This window comes from Cavia porcellus, unplaced genomic scaffold, assembly GCF_034190915.1.
Source record: "Cavia porcellus strain 051 isolate PalLab524CR breed Dunkin Hartley unplaced genomic scaffold, mCavPor4.1 scaffold_31, whole genome shotgun sequence".
NCBI classification, from domain to species: domain Eukaryota; kingdom Metazoa; phylum Chordata; class Mammalia; order Rodentia; family Caviidae; genus Cavia; species Cavia porcellus.
This window is the reverse complement of record NW_026947514.1, coordinates 37,971,301-37,993,542: the sequence shown is the minus strand read 5'-3', so window position 1 is coordinate 37,993,542 and position 22,242 is coordinate 37,971,301. Positions and strand designations below refer to the sequence as shown.

General features: G+C 44.7%; 2 protein-coding genes across 2 annotated transcripts in view; one reads left to right on the top strand and one right to left on the bottom strand.

Annotated features, from left to right (window-relative positions):
• The window catches only part of Rhoj (ras homolog family member J), a 124,065-nt gene extending 104,792 nt beyond the window's left edge, over positions 1–19,273 (top strand). Inside the window, exon 5 of the mRNA XM_063241102.1 lies at positions 1,270–19,273. Within this exon, the coding sequence (XP_063097172.1) occupies positions 1,270–1,335 (66 nt within the window). The 3' untranslated portion in view covers positions 1,336–19,273. The remainder of the gene's footprint in view (positions 1–1,269) is intronic.
• Gphb5 (glycoprotein hormone subunit beta 5) lies at positions 4,735–10,177 on the bottom strand. Its single transcript, XM_003472319.4, has 2 exons — positions 9,974–10,177; positions 4,735–6,020 (listed from the first exon to the last, which is right to left on the bottom strand). Exons 1-2 carry the CDS (start codon positions 10,175–10,177, stop codon positions 5,832–5,834), a joined length of 393 nt encoding a protein of 130 aa, XP_003472367.1. The 3' UTR covers positions 4,735–5,831.
• Positions 19,274–22,242: the final 2,969 nt, after the last annotated feature.

Below are 22,242 nucleotides of genomic sequence, written 5' to 3'. Positions count from 1 at the left end.
CGTATTGACCACGCTCATCATAGAGAATTTGTACCTGTACATCATTTGGCTTGATTCTTTTTACTGCCCATTCTCCTCTCCTCCCTTCAACTCTTCTTTCTCTCCTTATTTACAAAGTCTTTGTTTCTATTTTTTCCTTCTTGTCTTATGTTTTTCTTTTCCCTTCCTTCCTTTCTGCCCTCCCTAGTTCCCCTTCCTATTTGAACATTTTTTTTCCTATTTCACAACATCTATTATACATTTTGGTCCTTATTTATGCTTTTTTTTCCACACCAGAGAAACAATGTGGATTTACACATTTGTCTGACTTTTTCCACTTAAGAGAATGGCCTCCAGGTGCATCCATTTAGCTAGATTATCCTTCTTTACATCAGAGTAGTACTCTATTGTGTATTTAAAAGAAAATAAACTTTATCCATTCACTGATTGATGGGCATTTGGGCTGTTTCCAAGATTTAGCTATTAGAAACTGTGCTGCTATGAACATGAGTGCACGTATACCTCTGTGCTATGATGCTTTTAATCCTTCAGGAAGATACCAAAAAGGAGGAGAGCTGGGCAAATGGGACCACAGAGCCACAGAGTACTTCTTAAACCAGGGCCTCTCCTATTGTCTTGTCCTGAAATACTGTATCATTGTTTTTATTGTCCTTTTTCTCTTAGTAAAACAAAATAGAATAGGGCCTGCACATCTTCTGGCAGCCCAAGCATCTCATCCAATCCCTGCCTTCCCCAGGCCACAAAAGACAGCCAGTTTTATTCAACTAATAGGGAGAGAAAATTAACAGCAACCACAGGTTTCTCATCAAGAATCCACTTACATTGTTAAAAGTTTGGTTTCTAGTCCCTTGACTGTGACAGTAAAATAAAATAAAATATCCCCCAAGCCATCTGTGAGCCTCCCCTCATCTGAATGCAAACATTCCCACCAAACGAAGTGCTTTGAAATAACCGAGTGCAGAAGAAGAGGACACCCTCATCAGAGCCCACTCACTCCCCCTCACTGGCCCCCTAAAGCAGGGAGGGTGAGACAGGCAGATTCGTGGTGCCCTTATCCTTTGGCTTAGCCCTGAGGTAAGCTGGCTCAATGTTGTTAGCGCTGAAGTCTGGGGCCAGTTCCCACCGGCCTTTGTTTCTCTGTAGTGGTGCTGATGTTTCAATAGGGAGATGTTCTTCTTGAGCTTGGTCAAGCAGGATGCAAAAGCCGAGCACATTTCCAACATATTTTTAAATATATTTTTAAATGTTGGATGTTTTGATTCTTCTCAGGAAAATCTGTGCCAGAATGTTTTAGTCATAGTATGTGGATTCCAAGAGGATATACATGGACAGTAGAAGCTGACAACAGCCTGAAAGCCTAGAACTTCACCACTGTGACGAGAAAGCCCAGTTTTCTATGCTGTGAACGTAGAAAAATCCTTCCCATGAGCAGCACAGGAAGCCAAGGAAGCACAGCCTATTTGTACATTTCACAGAAAAAGAACTTGCAAACTAACAGGATTAAATTTCTGTTTCAAGAGCATAATTCTGCATCACAAGCTAGGATGGCTTCAGCCATCCACATCCTTTACTGTATACGGAGACAGCTTGCTCTCAGTGAGTAAATGTTCTTTCAAATTAATTTTTACCTGTACCCACAGTTTGGAGATATTCACACTTATTCTTTGTTTGTAATACTAATTTCAACGTTACCAAAATTACCTTTTTCATCTTAGTAATGTTGATATTCTTGTTAAAATAAGACTTTTTTTGGCTTCTAGAGATAAAAGATTGTTATCTTCTGTTTGTTAGAGGTGTTTGGTTGTTTTTGTTTTGTTTGCTTGTTGTTTTGTTTGGCTTTGCTTTGTTTTTGTGGGGAGGTGACTGTGCTCTGCATGAATTTCCAAAAGCATTGATTGGCTCACAGTCAAGGTCAAAGTATATAATAACACTCTGTGTGTCAGGAAGCCTTTTTTTTAAACTCAGTTATTCCATATGCTACAGAAATTGTACAGCTGGAGAAACATAGGGTCAGACAGAAAGCCAACAAGCTTGGGAAAAGTTCACTTTACTTCCAATAATGAAGACCTTGAGAGGAGAACAGAATAATCCCTCTAAATTCCTTCATGCTGGAGACAAGTCTCTGCCTCCTGTTGCCAACTACAGAGCTTCACACCTGCTCCCCTTGTGTGCCCATCTTCCCTGTTTCTTGTTCCTGTCATCAGCTTTCCCCTTGCACAGGGTGTTAGCATCTCCTGCAGACCCACCAGGATCATCGGCAGGACACTCAGCCCGCCTGCTGCCCTGCACACAGTTTCAGACAATTTCACTTATTAAGCCAAAGAGAGATTTTTGTAAAATAAATGGCAGAAGACTCATCTTGCAAATAAAAACCACAATTCTTATAGTCCAGTAGACTATTTCACAAGTAGAAAAATCTCTCTGTCTCTCTGTCTCTCTCTGTCTCTGTCTCTCTGTCTGTCTGTATCTCTCTTTCTCTCTCTCTTTGTCTCTCTCTCTGTCTCTCTCTCTCTCTCTGTCTGTCTCTCTCTCTCTGTCTGTCTCTCTCTCTCTCTCTCTCTCTCTCTCTCTCTCTCTCTCTCTCTCTCTCTCAAATGGAGGCTGAACCCAGGGTCTTGGCACTGAGCTACAATGCCAAGCTTTTTTTAAAATTATTCATGAGGTGGGTTCATGAACACAATATAGGAATCCAAGCAGCCAAACTGATAAATTTTGAATTTAACTAGCTGAGCTCAGAACCACTTGTATACAGACTCCCCTCACACCAGTTTAGGGTTCAAACAAGAGGCCCCGAACTGGAAAGTTGCAGAGTTTTTAAAGGAGAGAATCACAAAAGACATCCTGTTGGAAACAATTTAGCTAGAATCTTTCATTAATTTTTAGCTGACATCTATATCCTGCTTCTTTTGTTGAGCAGGTTAACTTTTCTCCTGTAGGTACAGCTCATTCTGTAACCATTTGCCCCAAGCTTGAAGGAGCCATCCAACAGCACATTGGTACCAGGCACTGCCACCCATAAGATGGTGATAAATTCTGACAATGGTACTCTATGGACAAATCCTTCCTTCCCAGTCTTCTGTTCTGCAGCTCTCCTCCTCTCTTCCCCCTCTAACTCGCCCAAGATCCATTGTCAAGTTTGTTCTCCCAGTTTCTCCTGGTTTGCATCCCTAGGTCCTAGAGGTCCTGTAGTGAAGAGTCTCTTTCCTTCCTCTAGAGGGAATGTCTTTCCCCAAGTGGATGATTCTGAGACTTGCCTCTAATTACTCACCTGAAATACAGAGGTGGTGGGCAGTATTGGAGAAGGATAAACATTATCACGTAAAACAACCTCATTGGATGGCACTCTGCAAGGTCTCCAAGCAAGGGGAGTCTGCTCTCCTATAGCGAAGAGGAACAGGAAGCCCCTTCTGCAGGGAATCTTGAGTACATCTAGTACATCTCCGCCTAGTGCATCAAGTACTTGTCCCCTTGACCCACACTAGGTCTCTGTGTCCCCTTCCTTCCCTGTTAGGAGAACTTAAATGTGGGATATTTTTCCAGTAGTAGAGTCAGTGTTTTTATAATTGAGTTGTTCTCCCAATGAGGTATCAGGCCTGATTTTCAGCAGTCTCTACCTTCCAGATGCATTAAAAAAATAATCTCTCTTCCAATGCTGGTTTTCAAGCCATTCCCTGAGGGCTTTGATTGTACTTAACCAACTGATCCCACAGTCCTTATCATTATGGTTCTCCTCCTGCCTCCCAAATGCTATCCATTGGGAAGTGCACACCTATCCACATGCATCACTCCAGTGCACCTTGGAAAGTCTTGGTGATACGGGGCATGCCTCGTTGCCCTCACAGCCAACATTACTGCTGACTGAGAGCCTCCTGAGAGCTCTGCTGGATTTTATCCATTTGCCCCTTTTGATCTAGTCTCCGTCTTTCTTCAATCTGCTGCCCAGAAACCAACATTTACAGACCAAATCAATGGACTCCCTCACTCTTGGGCTTCCATGTGACTCCCATTTGACCTAACAGAGGACCTGGAGGGAGGAGGAAAGTGGGGTATCTATTCTCTCTTACCCTTTCTACACGAGTCAGCATGGGTCTCTCCTTGTTCTCTTTCTTCAAGCCCTCTTCTTAGAGGGACTAGAGCCCACCCACCTATGGCTTCCACACCAGAAGCAGTTAGTTCACCCCTCCTTCTCAGTCTCCTTAACTCTACCCACACATTTACAAATAGTCTCTTCATAGACTCACCTAACTTGCTTCCTAATGGAAACCATCTTTCCTCAAACTCTGGCAAGCCCTTCCTGTCTCAGAAAATCCAGGGCAGATTTCCTAGGGAAGAGCAGCAGCACCCAGCCTCTCTCTCATCAGCTCCCACCGTCCCAGCAGACACCACAGACACTCAGCTCCCCTTCAGGTTAGCGGTATGTCCCTCCCTGCCAATAGATCTGCCAGGAGCTGGGTGAATTTTGCTCAGTGCCCTTTGGCCCCACATCCCAGCTGTTGATCATCAGTAACAACATTTGCTCCACTGTTTTCCAGGGAACCCATTGACTTCCCTTCAAGGAAGGCTCGTGGCTACCAGCCATGATGTGTCATCTGTCGGTGTCCCTCACTAAATATGTTCTCCCCCTTCCAAATTAATGCTTAGGTAAAAACTGCCTTCCTGCTCCATTTTAGTGTTCTTCCTAGCATTGCACCAAATGCATTAAAGATTACAAAGGTTTCTGAAAATTTGCATGAATTCAAAAGACAGAGAACATGATTTATTGGTATTAACACATATTTCCCTGGAATATCATGAAAAATGAACAAGGTTATAGCCAACCCCAAAATCAATGACACTTACATAAAACTAGAGATTTGTTTGTTTGTTTGTTTAAGTCACAGAATCAGTTGCTACAATATAGGGAGAGGCAGGAGCCAAGAGCTAACAGTCACAGACTTTTTCCCTCTGACCCAGCAATGCACTTTACCCTTTCAGATATGTTAAATTTCTGAAATTACCATTGAAATTTAAAATATACTAAATAGAGAAGAATATTTGAAATTGACCATTTTGCAGTATCTTTATGAGAATATCACTCTGAGAGTAGGATTTTTGTTTCAGAAATTTTTAAGCCAAATTGATACCTTCTGGTTTTATATTTTTGTCTATGCTTGTTTTATTTGTTTTATGACAAAGCAGCTTCTGTGTTGAGGATCTTAAGGGAACTTGAGGAATTTTTCTTCAGCGTGAACTAGCCAAATCCAAACACCTCTTACTTTGAGACAGTGTCTCTATCAAATCCTTCTCCTTAGGAGGCTGAGCAGTCTCTATTTCTTGTGAGGATAATAGCCCAGTTGAAAGAGAAATGGAGAATTTTCTCTAGGGACACTTGCAGTTAGTTGGGTTTCCTTTTAAGAAAGGAACACTGGTGTGCTTGCTGGCTTTGATCATTTCTAGCCCTTTAATCATAAATCTAGGGGATCAGTGGTTAACCGGAATGTGAAAATTTTCAGATTTCAGCCCCATTTCCTACACAGAGCCAGTGCATTTGAAACGGTGGCACCTCATCATTTCCTGTCAACGGGCATGAGGGACACAATATACAGAGGATGGTCCAAGACTCAAGGCAAAGGAAAACGTGTGAGCAAGAGAAATTATGGTGGCAAAAGCACGAATGTTGTTTTGCAGTTTTAGCATGAGTGTGCTGCCTCTGGGCCTTGTGCCCCAGCTGGACATAAGGGAGACAGGTGACAGCGGAAACAAGCTCCTTCCATCCAGGGGTGTTGCTGCTTGTGCTGCTCGGGTCTGTGAAGCTCCTGGCCGCTAGCTGTGTGGGGCAGGCAATGTCCAATTCACATGGTCTCGCACTCCGTGGTGGCCGTGGAGCAGGCCCCGCAGTCACAGCGTACAGCCACGGGATAGGTATAGAAGGGGTCGATCCCAGGGGCACATTTAGGCAGCTTGACTGTCACCTGTCTGGTCTCATTGTAGGTGCAGACTCGATGATGTGCTTCAATGTAGGGGGGCTCCAGAATGGGTCTCTGTCCCCACAGGGAGAAAGCAGGGAAGCATTAGAACCAGTTTCCTTTTCTCGGTCCCACTCATCCTATAAGAAAGTAACTTTGTTTTCATCTGTTTACTTAGTGCTCTGTCTCCTCCCAGCAGAAAGCAAACTGCTGAAAGCAGGAAGCTGGTTTTGGTCATCAGCCTGTCCTGAGCTCCTAGATAAGTCCAGAGCACTGCTCACAGGAAGCGTTCAATACACATGCAGCAAATGAACAGTGCTGACCATCACACATGCCTTCTAAATGGTCTCCCCGCTCCACCAGCAGCCCCATGTCTGTTTGCAGCACCCGGGGCCCTAAGGGATCCTTTTAAAATGAGCCAGATTCACCTTTCCCTTTGCTCAAACCCCAGCGATTTCCCCGCATCACTCAGAGCAAAAGTTAAAGCTTTTGTGGCCTCCTTCAGACCCGACCTCATTTTCATGCACCTTTCAGATTGAAACTTGTCATTGTCCTGATAAACCTGTGACCATTCCCACCTTGTGACTTTCTTACCTGGCTCCAGCCGCTGGTGATTTCTATTCTTCCTCAAATCACCCCTCTGAGGGTCTCCTCAGCTGTCCCCCTGCCTGGAGCATTCTTGGCCCTACAACTCACAGCTCCACAGCTCCAGGTTTTTATTCAAAGGTCGGCCTCTCAAGGAAGCATTTCCTGACATCCTCCTGAAAATTCAACATCTCACCTCCAGGCTCTAGAGCTCCCTCTCCTGTTTCCTGCTTCATTTTTCTCCACACCAAGTGGCCTCTTAGCTATTTTATCTTGTTCTCTGACAAACAATTCTCTACTTACTCTCCAGCTCTAGAGAGTAAGCCTATTATGACCAGGGTTCTAGCCTATTTGGTCCCTGCAGGGTTCCCATTCCCAGAGGGGTACCCAGAAGGTTCTCAATAAGTATCTGATGAATCAATGATAGAAAATAGAGCCAGGAAGCTTCCCAAATGCTCTATGCAATGTTCTGATATGGAAAGATTCTCTTCCATCCTTTACCTTGTAAATCCTGAGTTCCAAGATCATTTTTATAAAATGAAGGACACAGATCAGGGAAAAATCAGCACAAGGTAGTGGTCAAATACCCGGGGCCCTACAGTCAGACCTGTTTAGCTTGTGCAACTGTCAGAGACCTGGAAACCTTAACTCACTGACATCCAGTTTCCTCATCCACTAGAACACCAACCAATGCCCGCACTCTTGCATAAGGTAAATGTTCAGTCAGTATAATCTACTGTCTTACTGGACCACATATTGGCAAGTAATAATGAAAAACTAATCTTTCAAAGCATAGTTCCTTCAGACAGATGATAATTATGATGGATGGATGGATAGATAGATAGACAGAGAGGCAGGCAGAGAGACAGATGGGTGAGAGACAGAACCCAGAAGTTCTTGTATAAATGCTATGAAAATTAGCAACCTGGCCTTCCACAAGGGCCGTGAAGAACTTGACTCAGAGGAGCTGTTTGTCATTTTTCTCCTCCCTGCCTCAGTTCACTTTGTGCTCTCACCTCAGTACCCTGAGAACCCAGGCAGACCAGACGTCCAGTTCAATTTGTATTTCAGAATAATTAACTTCTTGGAATGATACGTGGGACAGATTCATGCTTTTAAAGTAAACTCAGCCACTTCATTGCCATGAAAATTCTTATTTTCAGACACAGGCTACCAAAGAGCCAAGACTGCGTTCCTTATCTCAGAAACTTTCTGGTTGCTGGGAAAATGAATCTCAGTCTTCCCATCTTGTATTCTTTACATGGATAATTTCACTGTTCTTAACACAGTAAAGACTCAAATAAAAGCTGGCTAATATTAGGGAAAAGCTGATTCTCTCCTGGGCTTGGTCTTTCCATTTCTACAGGGATTGCTCAGTCCTTGACTTCCTGTGGGTGACCAGGGCCCAGTTAGAGACGTTAATCATGGATTAAAGAAGAGAGGATGGGCTGAGTGAGGGGAACCTGGAGTTTAAGAAGGTGGCGCCTGATCCAAGACACTGCAGAAGGCACTGTCAGGCCAGACCCTGCATAGGAGAAGACACCCGAGTTCATCTGATGTCAGTGGGCAGACAGTATATAGAGCAAAACTGAACTTTCATTTGGTTATTTTTAGGTCCAGGGACTGAACGTTGCAAAGTAACAAAATAATGAAATAATAAAATAGCTAATTTTGTGGAGTAGCAAAGCCGCCTTCTCCCAAGGCCCAGTGCTGCAGAGCTGGCTTCCACCGGGCTGCGGATGTCACACAGAGTTCAGTCCCATCCAGCTCAACGGGTGTGCACCGAACACTTTGTTCACCTGCAACACTTTGAGAAATGCTACCAAAGTCACGAGAATGAAACTCAGCCCTCAGAAAAACTTAAAATTATATGTGTGTGTGTGTGTGTGTGTGTGTGTGTGTGTGTGTAGCAAGCTAGAACAAAAGGTAGAATCGGGTCAAGAAAAGACGAGGGAGCCAGCCAAGGCTCAGGGAAGGAGTTGGCCCTGGGGCCAGGCATAGAGAAATCACAATGATAATGACAGTTGGGGATTTCGTAAGATTTCATGAGGAAGGGCTGGGGATTTAGCTCAGCAGCTTAAGAGCCTGCTTAGAAAGCATGAGGTCGTGAGTTCAATCCCTGATATAAAAAAAAAAAATAAAAAAAAAAAAAAAGATTTCATGAAGGCTGTGCTAGAAATTGAGAGGTTTTTGTCCCAAATGGGACACTGTAGCCAGTGGAAAGCTGGGAGGTGGAACCAAGGGGCTCTATCTTTAGGTCATCTTCCCGCCCCTAGGCAATTTACCTGTGCACCACTACTGCCCCTTAGGCACCACTCCAAACCTAATCTACATGTATGCCCTCACTCCACGTGTCTGGCAGAGAGAATGCCAGACCCCAGAGGGTCATGCCGTCTCTCCCCACATTCTTAAAATAAAAGCCACTTTTATTTCATACTTCTTTTCAGCCGCACCAAAATCCTATCAGATGGGTCCCTTCTGCGCCGAAAATTCTATCAGATGGCTCCCTGACCAGGAAAGGCAGATGAGAGACTGCTGAGACCTCCCAGCCTTTGAGTCCCCTGCTGTTCAGAAACCTTTAAAGGTCAACCTGACGAGGCCAAAGCTAAGAATGCAGGATGTGCCCAAAACTGTAGGCATCTGCCGTATTGGTGAAGACAGCTGTTGGTGTTGAATCTGCACAAATGGGTGGCCATTAAAGGTTTCAGAGCTGAGGACTGACAAGACCAGGGCTGGTGCTCCGCAGTGACCCACTCAGGGATTGGTGGCCCCCAGTAATCACTCCGTGGTGTGACGTGCTCGGAGCTCGTCAGCCCTTCTTCTCCTCCTCCCTCTAAGAGCTCATCAAAGACCAGCAGGATTCCAACTTTATTGGAAATTCTTAGGCCCATTTTCAGTAAAAGGCCAGATATAGTGGAAAATAAAGGGACTTGGTGGCTCCATCAGTGATCTCCTGAAGTCACCAGGGAACAGAGGAGGATGCAGAAGAGGCCTGGGTGCCCCTCTCTCACCGCACAGCCCTGGGTCTCCTTCTCAGTAACTGGCTGACTTTGTCCCAGAGGAGAGAGAAGAGTGGTTCACAGGACTGGAACCAAGGGTTGATCCCAACCGTATATTGATTCTCTGTGACGACAGTCACCCTTTGAACCCTCCATGTGGCCTGTGAAATGGGTAGGAATTCCCACGAGTATCACGAAATACACAGACACTGTGTCAAGCAAGTTACTCACCAGATCAGTGCTTTCTTAGAGAGGCAGAATGGGGCTTTTTTACATCATTTTTGCAAACTTCCAGATAATTGTGCTAGTGCTTTTTTAATCAACAGGGAAGAGCAGACACCTGGGTTCTAGTTCCCATTACTGAAACAGTAAATGCTTAAGAATCAAGCCCAAGCGGCTGGTCCTGGAAGCTCTGCCATCCCAGCCATCATCCTAGTAACTCACCTCCCAGGTCTCACAGCGGCCCCAGCAGGCATCTGTGGTGATCCGAAGGCCCTTGCAGCCCGGCTTCTTGGCCAGGAAGGTAAATTCCCTCACGGCACAGCCCACAAAGGTACGCAGCTCATCGCTGGAGGCACCAAGCACAGAGCCATAGCCATCCAGAAAGAGCAGGGCCAGGGCTCCCAGGAAGAGGCTCACCGGCTTCATGACGTTCCTCCAGGGAGGGAAAGGAAACAGAGCTGAGATCCCCCACTGCCCAGGCGACAGGGCCAAGATTTGCTGCTGTCCAAGGGAACTTGCTCTTTTGCATTTCTGCACAAGTGAGCCAGGAAATGTAAATACCCATTAAACTCCAACACAGGTGCCCAGAGCCTTCCATAACTGGCTCCAGTACAGATTCCATGGGTCTCTTCAGATCTCCAGCCCTCCAAGTGAATTCTTGGGATTTTCCTTATTGCAAATCCATAGCTGCAGTCAACTTACATGTGAAAGATGTTTAAAGGGAGATGGACATGATCAAAATATACGCATGTGTGAAAATGCCACATCGAAACCCAATATTTTGTAAAATTAATAGGCATGAATAAAAATATATCAAGAAAGAAAGACAAATTTAAAAGTTGAGCTCTTCTATGACAAAAACAGAAATGTATCTTAATCATCTCTCCAAAATTACCACAAAATATGAATAACACCAAAAGTCATGCATATCCTAAGATAATGCATGAGTGCACAGAAATTATTTCTATTGAGGGTCAGGGTATTTGGGTGCCATGCTTCACAGCTCACTCAAAATTATAGTTTCAATGTTATGGTTGAGAAATGAATGGGGGAAATAGATAAATATCAATAATGGCATGGCCTACATGCGTTGTTTCTAACCCAACCCACCAAAAAAACATGGACACGTAGATGTGGCCATTCATAGAAGATGTGTCCTATTTACTACAAATTGTTTCTGCTCTACACTTCCTCTGTAATAAGCTCCTAGTTGTGATTAAATTTAAATTCAAAATGATAGGAAGCCTCAAAAGCATTAAAGACATAATCCCAAGCTATTGTCACTGGATCTTTGTCATTTCCTGAGAGTACCTGGATGTCTAAGTGACAGTGGGCACTGCATTTGTTGAATGCCCCCAAGTCATTACCATTTAAGCCATGCAGCATTTCCAAGCTGATCTCATAGTTCCTGTCTCTGACCTGTCATCCTAGTTCTTGGACTTTCCCACAGGAAAAATGAAGTCACAAAGTGGAGAGGCACTTACCTGATCTTGATGGGCCCAACTCTTCTTTTGGAGCTGAGACTGATACTCAAGGTTTAAGAAAGTCACAGTGAGTGGTAGAAGTCTGCTCTGGGTAAACGCCTCTACCCTCTATTACTGGGCTGGTTGGATGCCCAAATATAGAGGAAAGGTCTTGTCAATCAAAGCAAAAGAAAGGCAGATCCTTACAGGAAATACTAAGCACATCAAAGCTGCAGAAAATAAAGCCAGTCTCTATTTTCCAAAACTGATAAACTGTAAGGGTATTGTTTTGTTTCTTAACATCACCTACTGAAACAGAAAGTTGCCTTGGTGGGTGACATAATCCCAGTGCAATCAGCAGAGGTGGTACACCTGAGTTTGAGAGAATTAATGCACTGGGGCAAGATGGATTAAGTTTTCCTTGCTGGTAACCACTGTTTCCTTTAAATAGGAGCAAGTCATTGGCAGCTCATGGCAAACTCTTTCCTTGAACTCACAGCATGTTTCAACTCACTAAAAAACAACAAAACAATAATTCTTTGTTGGCAGGAAAAGGGATCACTAACTGAAAGATGACAATTGTGGTAAGAGGAAATGTGAGCCTCTTACAGGTAGTAAGTAGTAGGTAACACTATCTTAAATGAGTCGAGGGAAGTAAAGTGACTTTTCATTTCATCTGTATAACGTTTCAGCATTTTCTACTCTTTCTACATTGGCCAGACTTTCTATTATAGAAAATCAAATGACATTGATTTTTTAAATTAAAATAAACAAATATTTATCTGTTTGTTTTGCACAGAAAGACTTTCAAGGCTATTCTAATGGAAACATTCAATTTTTTTATCTTAAAAGGTTAAAGTCAGAACAGAATAGTCACTTTCCATGAGATGTGACTCAGTTTATATTCCAGTCTGCAACAACAGCATGCAAATGGATTAAAAGCCTACTCGGTGAAGGCAATCTTCTGGGTGCTCTAAAAAGTAAATGAAGCAAACACAATCTATGCCCTCAGGAGTTTACACATCACAGCAAATCATAACATGGCCAGAGACAGTTAAGATGCATATTAAATAACTAACACAGCTAAATAAAGAAGTTTAAACATTTCAAAGAAAGGTACCCTTTAAGCAAATATACTACTCATTGAAGGGTTGAGATTTTGAAATCTGTGATGACGCTCATCAATGCACCATCCTGTGTCTACAGTCACATTATTACCTGTGCCTTATGAACAATGGAACTGGGCTTGAAACAAAGGACTTCCTTTAGTCCGTCAGCCTATGAGCAGCACAATCAGGGCTGGCGTCTATGGGACAGATTGCTACCTGCCACGATTTGCTAAACTTGCTGGGCCATTACTAGGCCAAAAGCTAAGAGCTGTGTTTCTGAAAAGAGCCACCGAGGTCTTTTAGATCTGGCATATGCAGAATCACAAAACAATGACCAAACAAAGAGAGGCTCACAGCATCCTTCTTGCCTGAGCTCTGAGGACCCTGTGATGCCAGGCTCCAGCATCACTGGCTTCCTCTCCTCAATGCTCACCATTTCAGGAATGACCATTTTCGGCCATCAGACATCTGCTCTGTATTGGGCAGTGGGAATCCGCTCTGCTCTTCATGCATCATCTCCCCAACAATTCTGGAAATCAGTTACTGTTTATCCTTTTTACACTGGAACAAATGGAGGCCCTTCGTCACTTTGTAACCTGCCTATTTCTAAAGTCTTGGTCACATGGGATGGCAGGTGGGTTTGCTCATCATGTAACAGCCCGGGTGAACACAGTATGCTCCTCCTGCATCAGCCATGCTGGTTCTCAGTGGCACAACCTCCTACCTCTTGGAAAGTAGCATCTCTCAGCCTCAGTTTCCTCATTTGTAACATGGTAGCATTAAACTGCAGGACTTATGAGCTCTCTCCCCAGTTCCAAAATCTAAAGATTTGCAAACTCTATTATAAAGAGAACAGCTGAGGGAAACTTAGATGGAGAATCCAAGGAAGTCATTGTCATTACCATAAGGTTTTGTAAAGATTTTGTTCAGATCTAGACTCAGACAGTTGTTAATTTGCGATGAAGGATGAGTCTTGGGACCACTCAGCCACAAGGCAAGGGGCTTCATTTCTCAAGGGAACACAGCTTGATGGTCTCGGAAACTTCATCTTCCCACGCATTGAAAATGCCTCCTTCCCAGAGGTCAACTAAAGATTTTGTAATACAATGTCTGTCAGTTGATCATCACAGAGCTCGGTAAGTGGTGCCCGGAGATTCTGTACTGCTGTCCTTTCTTTCCCAGGAGGCTCATCACCATTATATGCGCCACTGAGAAATACAAAGCTGCCAGTAAAAAATTGTGTCACAGTGGCAGTTATTAGGCATATTCAACTGCAAAGGTATTAGAAGCTGGATAAAAAGATCTGAGTCTGAGAATAGAGGGAGCAAAGCCTTTGGGGACTGTGGGACCTTAACAGCATTCTGAAGCAATGCCACCACCAGGTGCAATCTACCAGCCCCTGTGGGGCTGCGGTTTGACACTACAGCCAACAAGTTTTTTAGAGGGAGAAAAAGCAAATGGAAATAATTTCTAAGGCCCAAAGCTCATGCTTTTGGGGATCCAAATTTACCAGCGTTGCAAAATTCCATCTATTAATAAATCTTCATGAATATTCCCAAACAATTTCAGTTGTGATGCAAAGCAGAGTCCAACCAGTGCTTACTGAGGGCCGCCCTGCTCCTCAGGTATACAGGAGAGCCAGGAGCAGCTTAACTGTTTGCTGCTTCCCGGAACATGTCCTCAGAGTTTAGAAAATGTGTGTGCATGCTGCCACATGGCTTTCCCTCTGGTCCCTCAGAATGCACAATACTCTGCCCAAGAGTCAAATTAATTACCATGATGCCTCCTGTGGGTGAATTGAAAAGCCACAAATAAAACTACATGTTTCATGGAACTAATAGCATTAATGATTTTCTGCAAAGAAGTACAAGAAAGGGCAGCTTTGGATCTTACAAAGTTGTATATTGCTTTTAATATCTCTTATTTACAGAGGGGAAGAGTTCTGAGCTTACAAATAAAGATGAATGGTCAAGTCTTAGCAGAAATTCATTTATTGGAAAATCATTTTTTCCCCTGAAAGTGCTCGGGGTTTGTGGGACAGCTCCTTGTGTTCTGACTTAAAGAGATAACATTTGCCCTGAATGATGGTGTGTTGCTATGGCAACTTTTTTAACAAGACTAAAAATAATGAAGTCTGTGTCTGATTTACTAGGACACGTCAAGCCTTTCTTCACAACCTTCTGAAAGAAGTATCTGTAGCTTGTCACAGATTTATTTCAAATTAAGGAGCGCGTGGATTAGGCACTGAAGTGAAATGTTTTTATTTCCACCTGACTCTTCTGCTTTTGAATGCCATAGCTTTGCAGGGCACTGCAGATACATGCCCAATCGAGAGAAACAGAGAAGTGCTTAACAAGTCACAAAGAAGCATTCTTTACTTAAGTACATCCTGCATCTGCTCACTGGAATGAGTCCACGGAGCCACTGGGTCCCCAAGCCACTCATCTGTAATTCCCAAACCGTTACACAGACAAGCTCAGGGTTGTTGTTGGCCAAGCTTTGGATCAACTCCTCTTCGTATGTTGACTACTGACGTGGATCCACTAAAAATCCCTGGAATCAGAGCCCCAGCACTTGCACACCTGGGTGTGTTCCCCTGCCTGAGTGTTGTGGATGTGGTAGGTGGACAGGACAGCCACTCTGCTTTCCAGAGCCCTCATTACATCACTTTACAAACATGTAAAGCAACCACTGTGTGCCACGCACTATCTGGGGCCACCATCAATGGGTTCATTCCAAAAAAGGAAAAGATAATGAAGTTGGAATGCTTAGGGGTGAAGTAACAAACACTAGACAGTGGTGGTAGGTTTTTATTTTTCTCTCTTTTACTCCTTCCTTCTTCCTGTCCATCCATATTTTATTCATCATTTCCTAACACTGAGTGTTATCATGCCAGACACAACAGCTGACCTCAAAGAATCAATATTCCAGTGAAAATGACAATAAGCCAACATGAAAATGACTAAGAAAGTGCATTCTTGGCCACTTCTCCCAAAGAAATAGAAATGTCCACCTAAAACCCTATATTTGTTCAAAGCAGTTTTCAACTACAAATATCTCAGGTGTCCCTCAGCAGGTGAGTGTTAAAGCAGACCCTGGTGCACACGTGAGCGGGATACTGTTCAGCAACAAAAAGGAGCAAATACACAACTTAGATGAATCATTCAGAGCTTAGAAAGCCGCTCTGGAGTGTTTACACACTGTATGACTTCATTTATAGAAGTTACAGAAATGAAGAACAAGCCAGGCATAAAGGCACAGACCTGGAATCCCAGTACTCAAGAGGCTGAGACAGGAGAATCACTGCGAGTTCAAGGTCAGCCTGAGCTGCATAGTGAGACTGTCTCAAAAAAGCAAAAGAAGGAGAAGGAAGAAAAGAATAAGAAGGGAGGGTGAACAGCTGTGGCCAGGCATTAAGAAAGGCTGCACTCAGAGGGAAGTGGTGTCATTACCAAAGGACAACATGGGCTGGAATGCTGTCCTGAATATGGTGGTGGATACAGGAAAGAAACATAAAATTGCATAACTAACACGTGCGCACACGCACACACACACACACACACACACACACGAATACAGCTCAAATTGGAAATCTGGGGAGGTTCAAAAGTTGAACCAACATCCAGTCCCTAGATGCTTTGTTCTGTATGTATCATGGAGGCGAACTGGATAAAAGGCATATGCACTTCCTCTGTCTCACTTCTTACAGCTGCATGACAATCTATTATTATTTCAAAATAATTGGTATGATTTGTAAAACTCGACACCATCTCAAGTGTAATACAGACTACGATAAAGTAAAGCGGGGCACTGTGGGAGCTTGGAGTGTGGGTTGGGGAGCCATGTGGTCAGGGGCGACTTCCTAGAAGGTGGGTTGGTCCAAGCTGAGGGGACTGTGTGTAGATCAGGGTCTTTGTCTCGTTCATGGCTAATCTCCCACTTACTCCCACTTACTAGCACACTGCCATGGTAGAGGGTGGGTTTCTGGTTCATCATGATTCAGCAAGAGTCTGGCCTGAGGACAGAGGTAAAGGTGACCTGCAGGGTAGGTACCAGGGCACAGTGAGGGGAGAGGTAGGAGCACTCCAGAGCGGTCACTTTGCCACAGCCTCAGATTCTGGAAACCCTCAGGAGGTTCCAGACATCCACGGATACAGGATTCAAGTCTCACAGGCAGTGTTAAATCTTCCAATAGTTACATGCAAACGGTAAAATGAAGCAAGTGAAATTAACGCCAATAATTAATCCCAGCGTGGTAATATCAGAAAGAAAATAAACTTTATTTAACTTAGCATTATCCCAAGTATTTACATTTCAAATGTAATAAATATTTACAACATTGATAAAATATTTTGCCCTTGTTTTTTTCAGGACTGAGAATGGAACTCGGGGTCTTTACACTGAGTTACATTCCCTGCACTGTGTTTTCATTTTTCAGCTTTGGACAGGATCTCACTGAGTTACTCAGTCACCCGGACCGGGCTCACTCTTGCTGCTCACCATCTCAGCCTTATACTCTTTCGCTGTCCTTTTCAAAATGGTAACTCTTTGGCATCCAGCCTGCATTAGCAGCAAGCATCCTTGACAGCCCACTTCATTCAAACTAGCAGTGGCTCAAGTGCTCGGGGTCTCCATGTGGTAGCTCCTGAAGTGGACATGCTGGGCTTCCCGGTGTCAAGGAGAGGGAGGGGTGCTCGGTGTTCCTCCTGGACTCGTCTCACTTAACAGCGTATCTTGTCTTGTCCAACAACAATAACCCTATGAATCTTGCCCTTTATGGTGAGAAAACTAAGACACAATGATGCTAAGATAATGAACCATGGCCTTCCAGCCAATCAGTGATGGAACTGGAATTCCAGCTCAGCTCTGGCTGATTTGTTTTGACTGCATAGGACTCTGCTGGAGCAGTCTAGAGAGAAAGCCCAGACACAGTGGGTACACCATTTTCTCAGGCATGTGGAAATATATCCATGTCCTCAACAACTGAGCTCAGGCTGCCGGTGCATATGATATTTCAAAGCATGAAGCATCAAGGAGTCCATGAAAGAGATTTTTTTTTAGAAGGTATCAAAATATTTATTTATCCAGCACCATGGTCTCAGATCTGCAGAGCCTGGTTCTGGATGTGAGGGTCCCAGCATCTAGAAATGGAAAACACAGCTGCTCACCCACACATGGCTGAAGGGGACAGACACGTCAAGTTAAATCAAAGAGGAATTCTTCCCAAGTATCGATGGTCTTGATATTCCGTGAATGATGAAGCCAGAATAATAATCAGGCCCACCAAAGGGAAGTTATAGCATCAACAGGATGGAGGAATTTCATCATAAAGGATAAAACTGAAAAAAAAAATCACCGATGTAGGTTGGACCAGTGAAGGTTGGAGAAGAAGAAAAACACAGTCGAGGATCCTGAAGCTTGGGCAGTGGTGAACATACGGAGCAGCAGCATTTTTTAAAAATCTGAGGCCCATTTCTGCCTGCAGCCACGACTTCCGGGGTCTAGAACAGGGTCTCCCGGAGCCAGTGCTCCTCCCTCCTTGGGACTGCTGGACAAAGATGAGAAATGGAGCTCAAAACCTAGTGCAAGGGAGATAAGAGCCTCAAACCCAGGACAAGCCCTGAGCAGAATGGAGCCAGCGAGGCCCAGAACACCGGGCTGAAAGGCCCACAGAGCAAGCACATAAACACCCAGCACTGTTCACGGCTGTCCTCACCGCCTGCTTCTCCTGCTTCTGTGTCATGCAAACACCGCATCTCATTTGGCCCAATGTCCTTCCTCTCTCTCCCCAGGACTTCCCACCCACTGCAGCTTGTGCTTCTCATCTCTGTAAAGGACATCACTGAGAGTCACGCTACACACATCTAACCCTGATCATACCTGCTGAATGGGACCCTTCCCAGCCCCCACCCCGGCACTGTCCCTGGTCCTCTTCACGCCCCCGTCATGCTCTCTCTTGCCTTGACAACTGGCCTTTCCTCTCCTCAGCGCCTGCCTCTGCTCCACCTCCACTCATCCTCTGAGACCCAGCAGCTTATTTGCTCTGGTGCCAGCCAGACCAGCACTGCTATGCTGATCCTCGTGCACGTCCTCACATCCCCAGTGCCCACTGGTAGCAAGCAACGAATACTTGAGGAAATCAGTAAATGACTAAATGACTGTGGAGAACAAAATACCACTTATTCCCATTTTCTCCCCACTTAAAACTTTGTCCAGCCCCATGAAAGTCTGGCCAATATTTCTAGAAGAGTGAGTGGTCCATCCAACAAGATTTGCTCTCTCATTTCTAAATGAGAACTCAGGGCGGTACAAGCAGCACAGTGAAATGACAGGAGCAATGTGAGGCCACAGGCAAGAATGAGAATTTACAGGGCCAGGATCCCGAAGCACTGGCCCAGCCAGCTGGCGCAGGCCCGCTCCCTGCTCTCCTTCCCATCCCAGGCCCCGGGCCCGGCCACTCTGCCCTCGCCAGTTCCAAGCTGCCGCTGGGTGGTCTGTGAGTGTGCATGGCCCTTCCCTCACGCTCCTTGGCACCTTGCTCCGTTGGCCTGGGATGCACGACTAACTTCCGTTACTTGGGGAGGAAAGAAGCAAGCACTCTCCCTCTTTGCAGCATGAACTAGCTCATCAAGGCAGTGTGGAGAGGAGGGAAATGAGACCGACCAACAGCCTGCTATCTGCCTCCGTCACTTCTAAACTTTTTTTTTTTTTTTTTTGTCTTTTTCCTTTTTATCGGTACCGGGGATCAAACTCACGACTGCCTGCTTGCAAGGCAGGTGCTTACGCCGCTGAGCTAAATCCCCAGCCCCAAGCCTCCGTCACTTCTGCTATTCTATAGCTGTGTTCGGAAGAAAAGACTTTGGGTTTCTCTGATGGTCTGATGGGAAACAACATAGTTGTAATAATCCTCTTCCCTCAGGGGTAAAAATAAAGAAGGCTTCATAATGAAATTACTGTGCCTCAAAGACGTAGTCACGCAATTCACCCTTCTTTCATTGCTCAGAGCTGCGGAGATGAGGTGAGTGTGTTTCAGGCATGTCTAGCGCCACCGTTACCGCTCTGCTTCTGAGCTGCCATGAAGATCAGCACACCGGTAGTGTGCTTTGGCATGAAGTTTGAGAAATACCGCCAACATACACACACATACACACATGCACACACTGAGCTGTGTTTATCATACAAAACTGTGAACCTAATGCCTCCATTAAAAACATTACAAGACCTTTTTATTTTTCATCTCCAGTCTAATCTTTCCCTTCCAATGTTGTGGTCAGATGTAGGATGGGAGATTTATCTCCATTCTCTGCCCCGCCTCCTCTGTCTGCTTCACACCCGCACTGCCAGTCTCTTAGCTGATGGATGAGGTTGGAAAACAAAGATAGTGGCTCAGTGTCCGGGAGCTCAGGGAGTGGTCAGGCTGTTCCTAGCTCCGAGTTACAGGCAGAAGCCTCCGAGGGCGATAAGAAGCCCAGACAGGGAGCTCAGGCCTCGGCCTTGCTGCCCTTCAATGTCATCAAGGACCCAGGGCTTCCTGTTTCTGCTCTGTACCCTCAGAATACAAATGTGTCTCCCTCCCTCCCCATCCTGGGTGTCCTGAGGCAGCAACATCCAAAAACAAGAGGAGAAAGACGGGAAGGCATCTTCTCGCAAGCATCTCTCCCTTGCTTGAGATACAGGTCTGACAGGAGTTTTCTGGAGATTTCCTCTCAAATCACAAGGGCCCGAATCAGGCCACCTGCCGTGAGGGAGCTGAAGATGCTGGCACAGAACTCAGACTCCAAGCTGGATGGCTGCCCGCCATGGGGTAGAAGACACCCATGTCCTAAGCAGGGCAGCAGAGGCCATTTGACTGCAGACTGAGCTGTGTTTGCTACTCTAACATCACTCAGGAAGAAAGCCAGAGGTTTCCTCTCCTCCTGTCAGATTCTTGTGTCTTGTTTGCCTGTTATTTCCAAGTTTGGAACCAGCAGAGGAACATGAGTGTTTATCATCCGGCAGCACTAATAGTTACCTCCAGGAGCATTGTGGATGGTGGAAAAGGAACCCCCACAGCTGGGAGCCTCGTTTCTCTTGTCTGGGAAGTGAGGGGTGGATGAGGGCATCACCAAACCCCGCCCAGCCCAGGACCCCACTCGGGTGTCTCTGAGCGAAGACAGATCACAGGTGGCGAAGCCATGCTGGAAAGGGAGGGGAGGTGACTCCCGCGGACTTCCTGGCCTCGCAGAGTCAAAAATAGTAAGTCAGGAAGAACTTGGAAGCCAGTGTCAACCCAACAAAAGTAAAAACTGGGGCACAGGCTTTGACCCGCTATTGAGGACAGTCATATAATGCAATTGCAAGAGTTTAGGGAAACTGCTGTCCCCCCGAAAATGAGTTTTGTAAAGCAAGCAGGATGACAAGGCACCAAAATGAATTTCTCCTTCATCTCTGTATTGAAATCATTTCTAATGCCTAAGGGAATAGCCCAAAAGCTCACCTAACTTACAAAAATCCTGCCCAGGGAGGAATCAGCCCACAGCCACACAAATTTAATAATAATATCCTTAAAGCCTTATTTTGTGTTCAGAAGATAAAGTACTTTACACTGCATTGTCTCCTTCAACTCTCACAACAATGATGTTGTCATAATATCGTGTTCACTTTACATAGGAGAAACTGAACCGACCTCTTGCCTGAGGTCGTTCAGCTAACAATGGTGGAATTCGATTTTGCACTTAGGCTGTGTCAAAGCCTGTGCCCTTAACCACTGTATTATATTGTTCTGGCAGTATTTATATATTATCTTTCCTGTATGTGTAAAAATCATATTGTCTCACTAGTATGAGAAACTGAACAAGTAAATAGGATCTGAAATATACCATAGATATTGTGAACTGGGAAGAAACTTCAAAAGAAAAGACAAACTGTGATAGGGGAAAGGGAAAAGGAGAGAGGAAGAAAGATAAAAATATATGTATACACAAGACAGTTAAGATATCTTTACAGCTAGCTTCTCTCTGTTCCTCGAAAAGAATGCTTGGTGCTAATATTGGTTAGACAAGATAGCTAACCATCTCCCGTACTCTGAATAACTACGACAAAGACAACACCATGCAGTGTATCAACTGTTATAATTGTCCTACTAATCTGTTTTGTAACTTAGTTTCATTGTTTATCTTTTTTCTCCTTAAAATAATCAATAAATTTTTTTTTTAATTTTCTATTCACATTTCTGTTTCTGCCACTAATCCATATGAGGCCATTTGCTGTCTTTGTCCTAGCATTATGTCAGACAGCTAACAGACACTCAATAAAGAATAAGGGAGTGAATGGCTCCCAGGAAGGCCCCCCTCTTCTTCAGGGACGTTGCACTCCATTACACGGCTATGCCCTGGCTCATACTTTTTTCTCCATCCAGAAGGCTGCTTCTCCTTCTTCAACAATGCATCTAAATTGCATTATCTAAGCTGTGTTTTTCATGTGGAAAACAAGTCACAAACAGAGGAGCTAGAATCAATGTCACAGGACTCAATAATCAGGTCTGCTGATAGCAGTCCTAAAATATCAAGAACTTCCAATAAAATCACACTCTCAGTCAGCATAAGCAAGCAAGTCTCTGTAATCATGAAGGGTTCGAGGACCCATCTTGTGGTGCCTCCTTCCAGCTGAGGCCTCGCCCACTGTAGGAAGGCAAGACTGAACCTATGAATTGTGAGAGGCTGGTATTGCAAAGGAGACTTGCCCCTATAGCCAGTGACCGCACTGAGTCTTTTAGGGCCTTATCCCAGCTGCTCATGGGGCCCAGGAGCAAGGCTGGCCGGCATGTGCAAGAAGGTGAAAGGAATTTAGTCATGCGGGTCAATGCCTTTAAAATTCTAACAAGAACAGTTTTCCATCTTAGACTTCTCTACCCAGCCAAACGTCTAAACTAGCGTGAGAA

Bases quoted from the DNA above. Each gene is read 5' to 3' on its own strand.
- Gphb5 (XM_003472319.4), bottom strand. From the start codon at position 10,177: ATGAAGCCGGTGAGCCTCTTCCTGGGAGCCCTGGCCCTGCTCTTTCTG. The intron at 6,021-9,973 runs GTGAGTTACTAG...CTGTGGGGACAG, and splicing joins GCCGCTGTGAGACCTGGGAG to AGACCCATTCTGGAGCCCCC.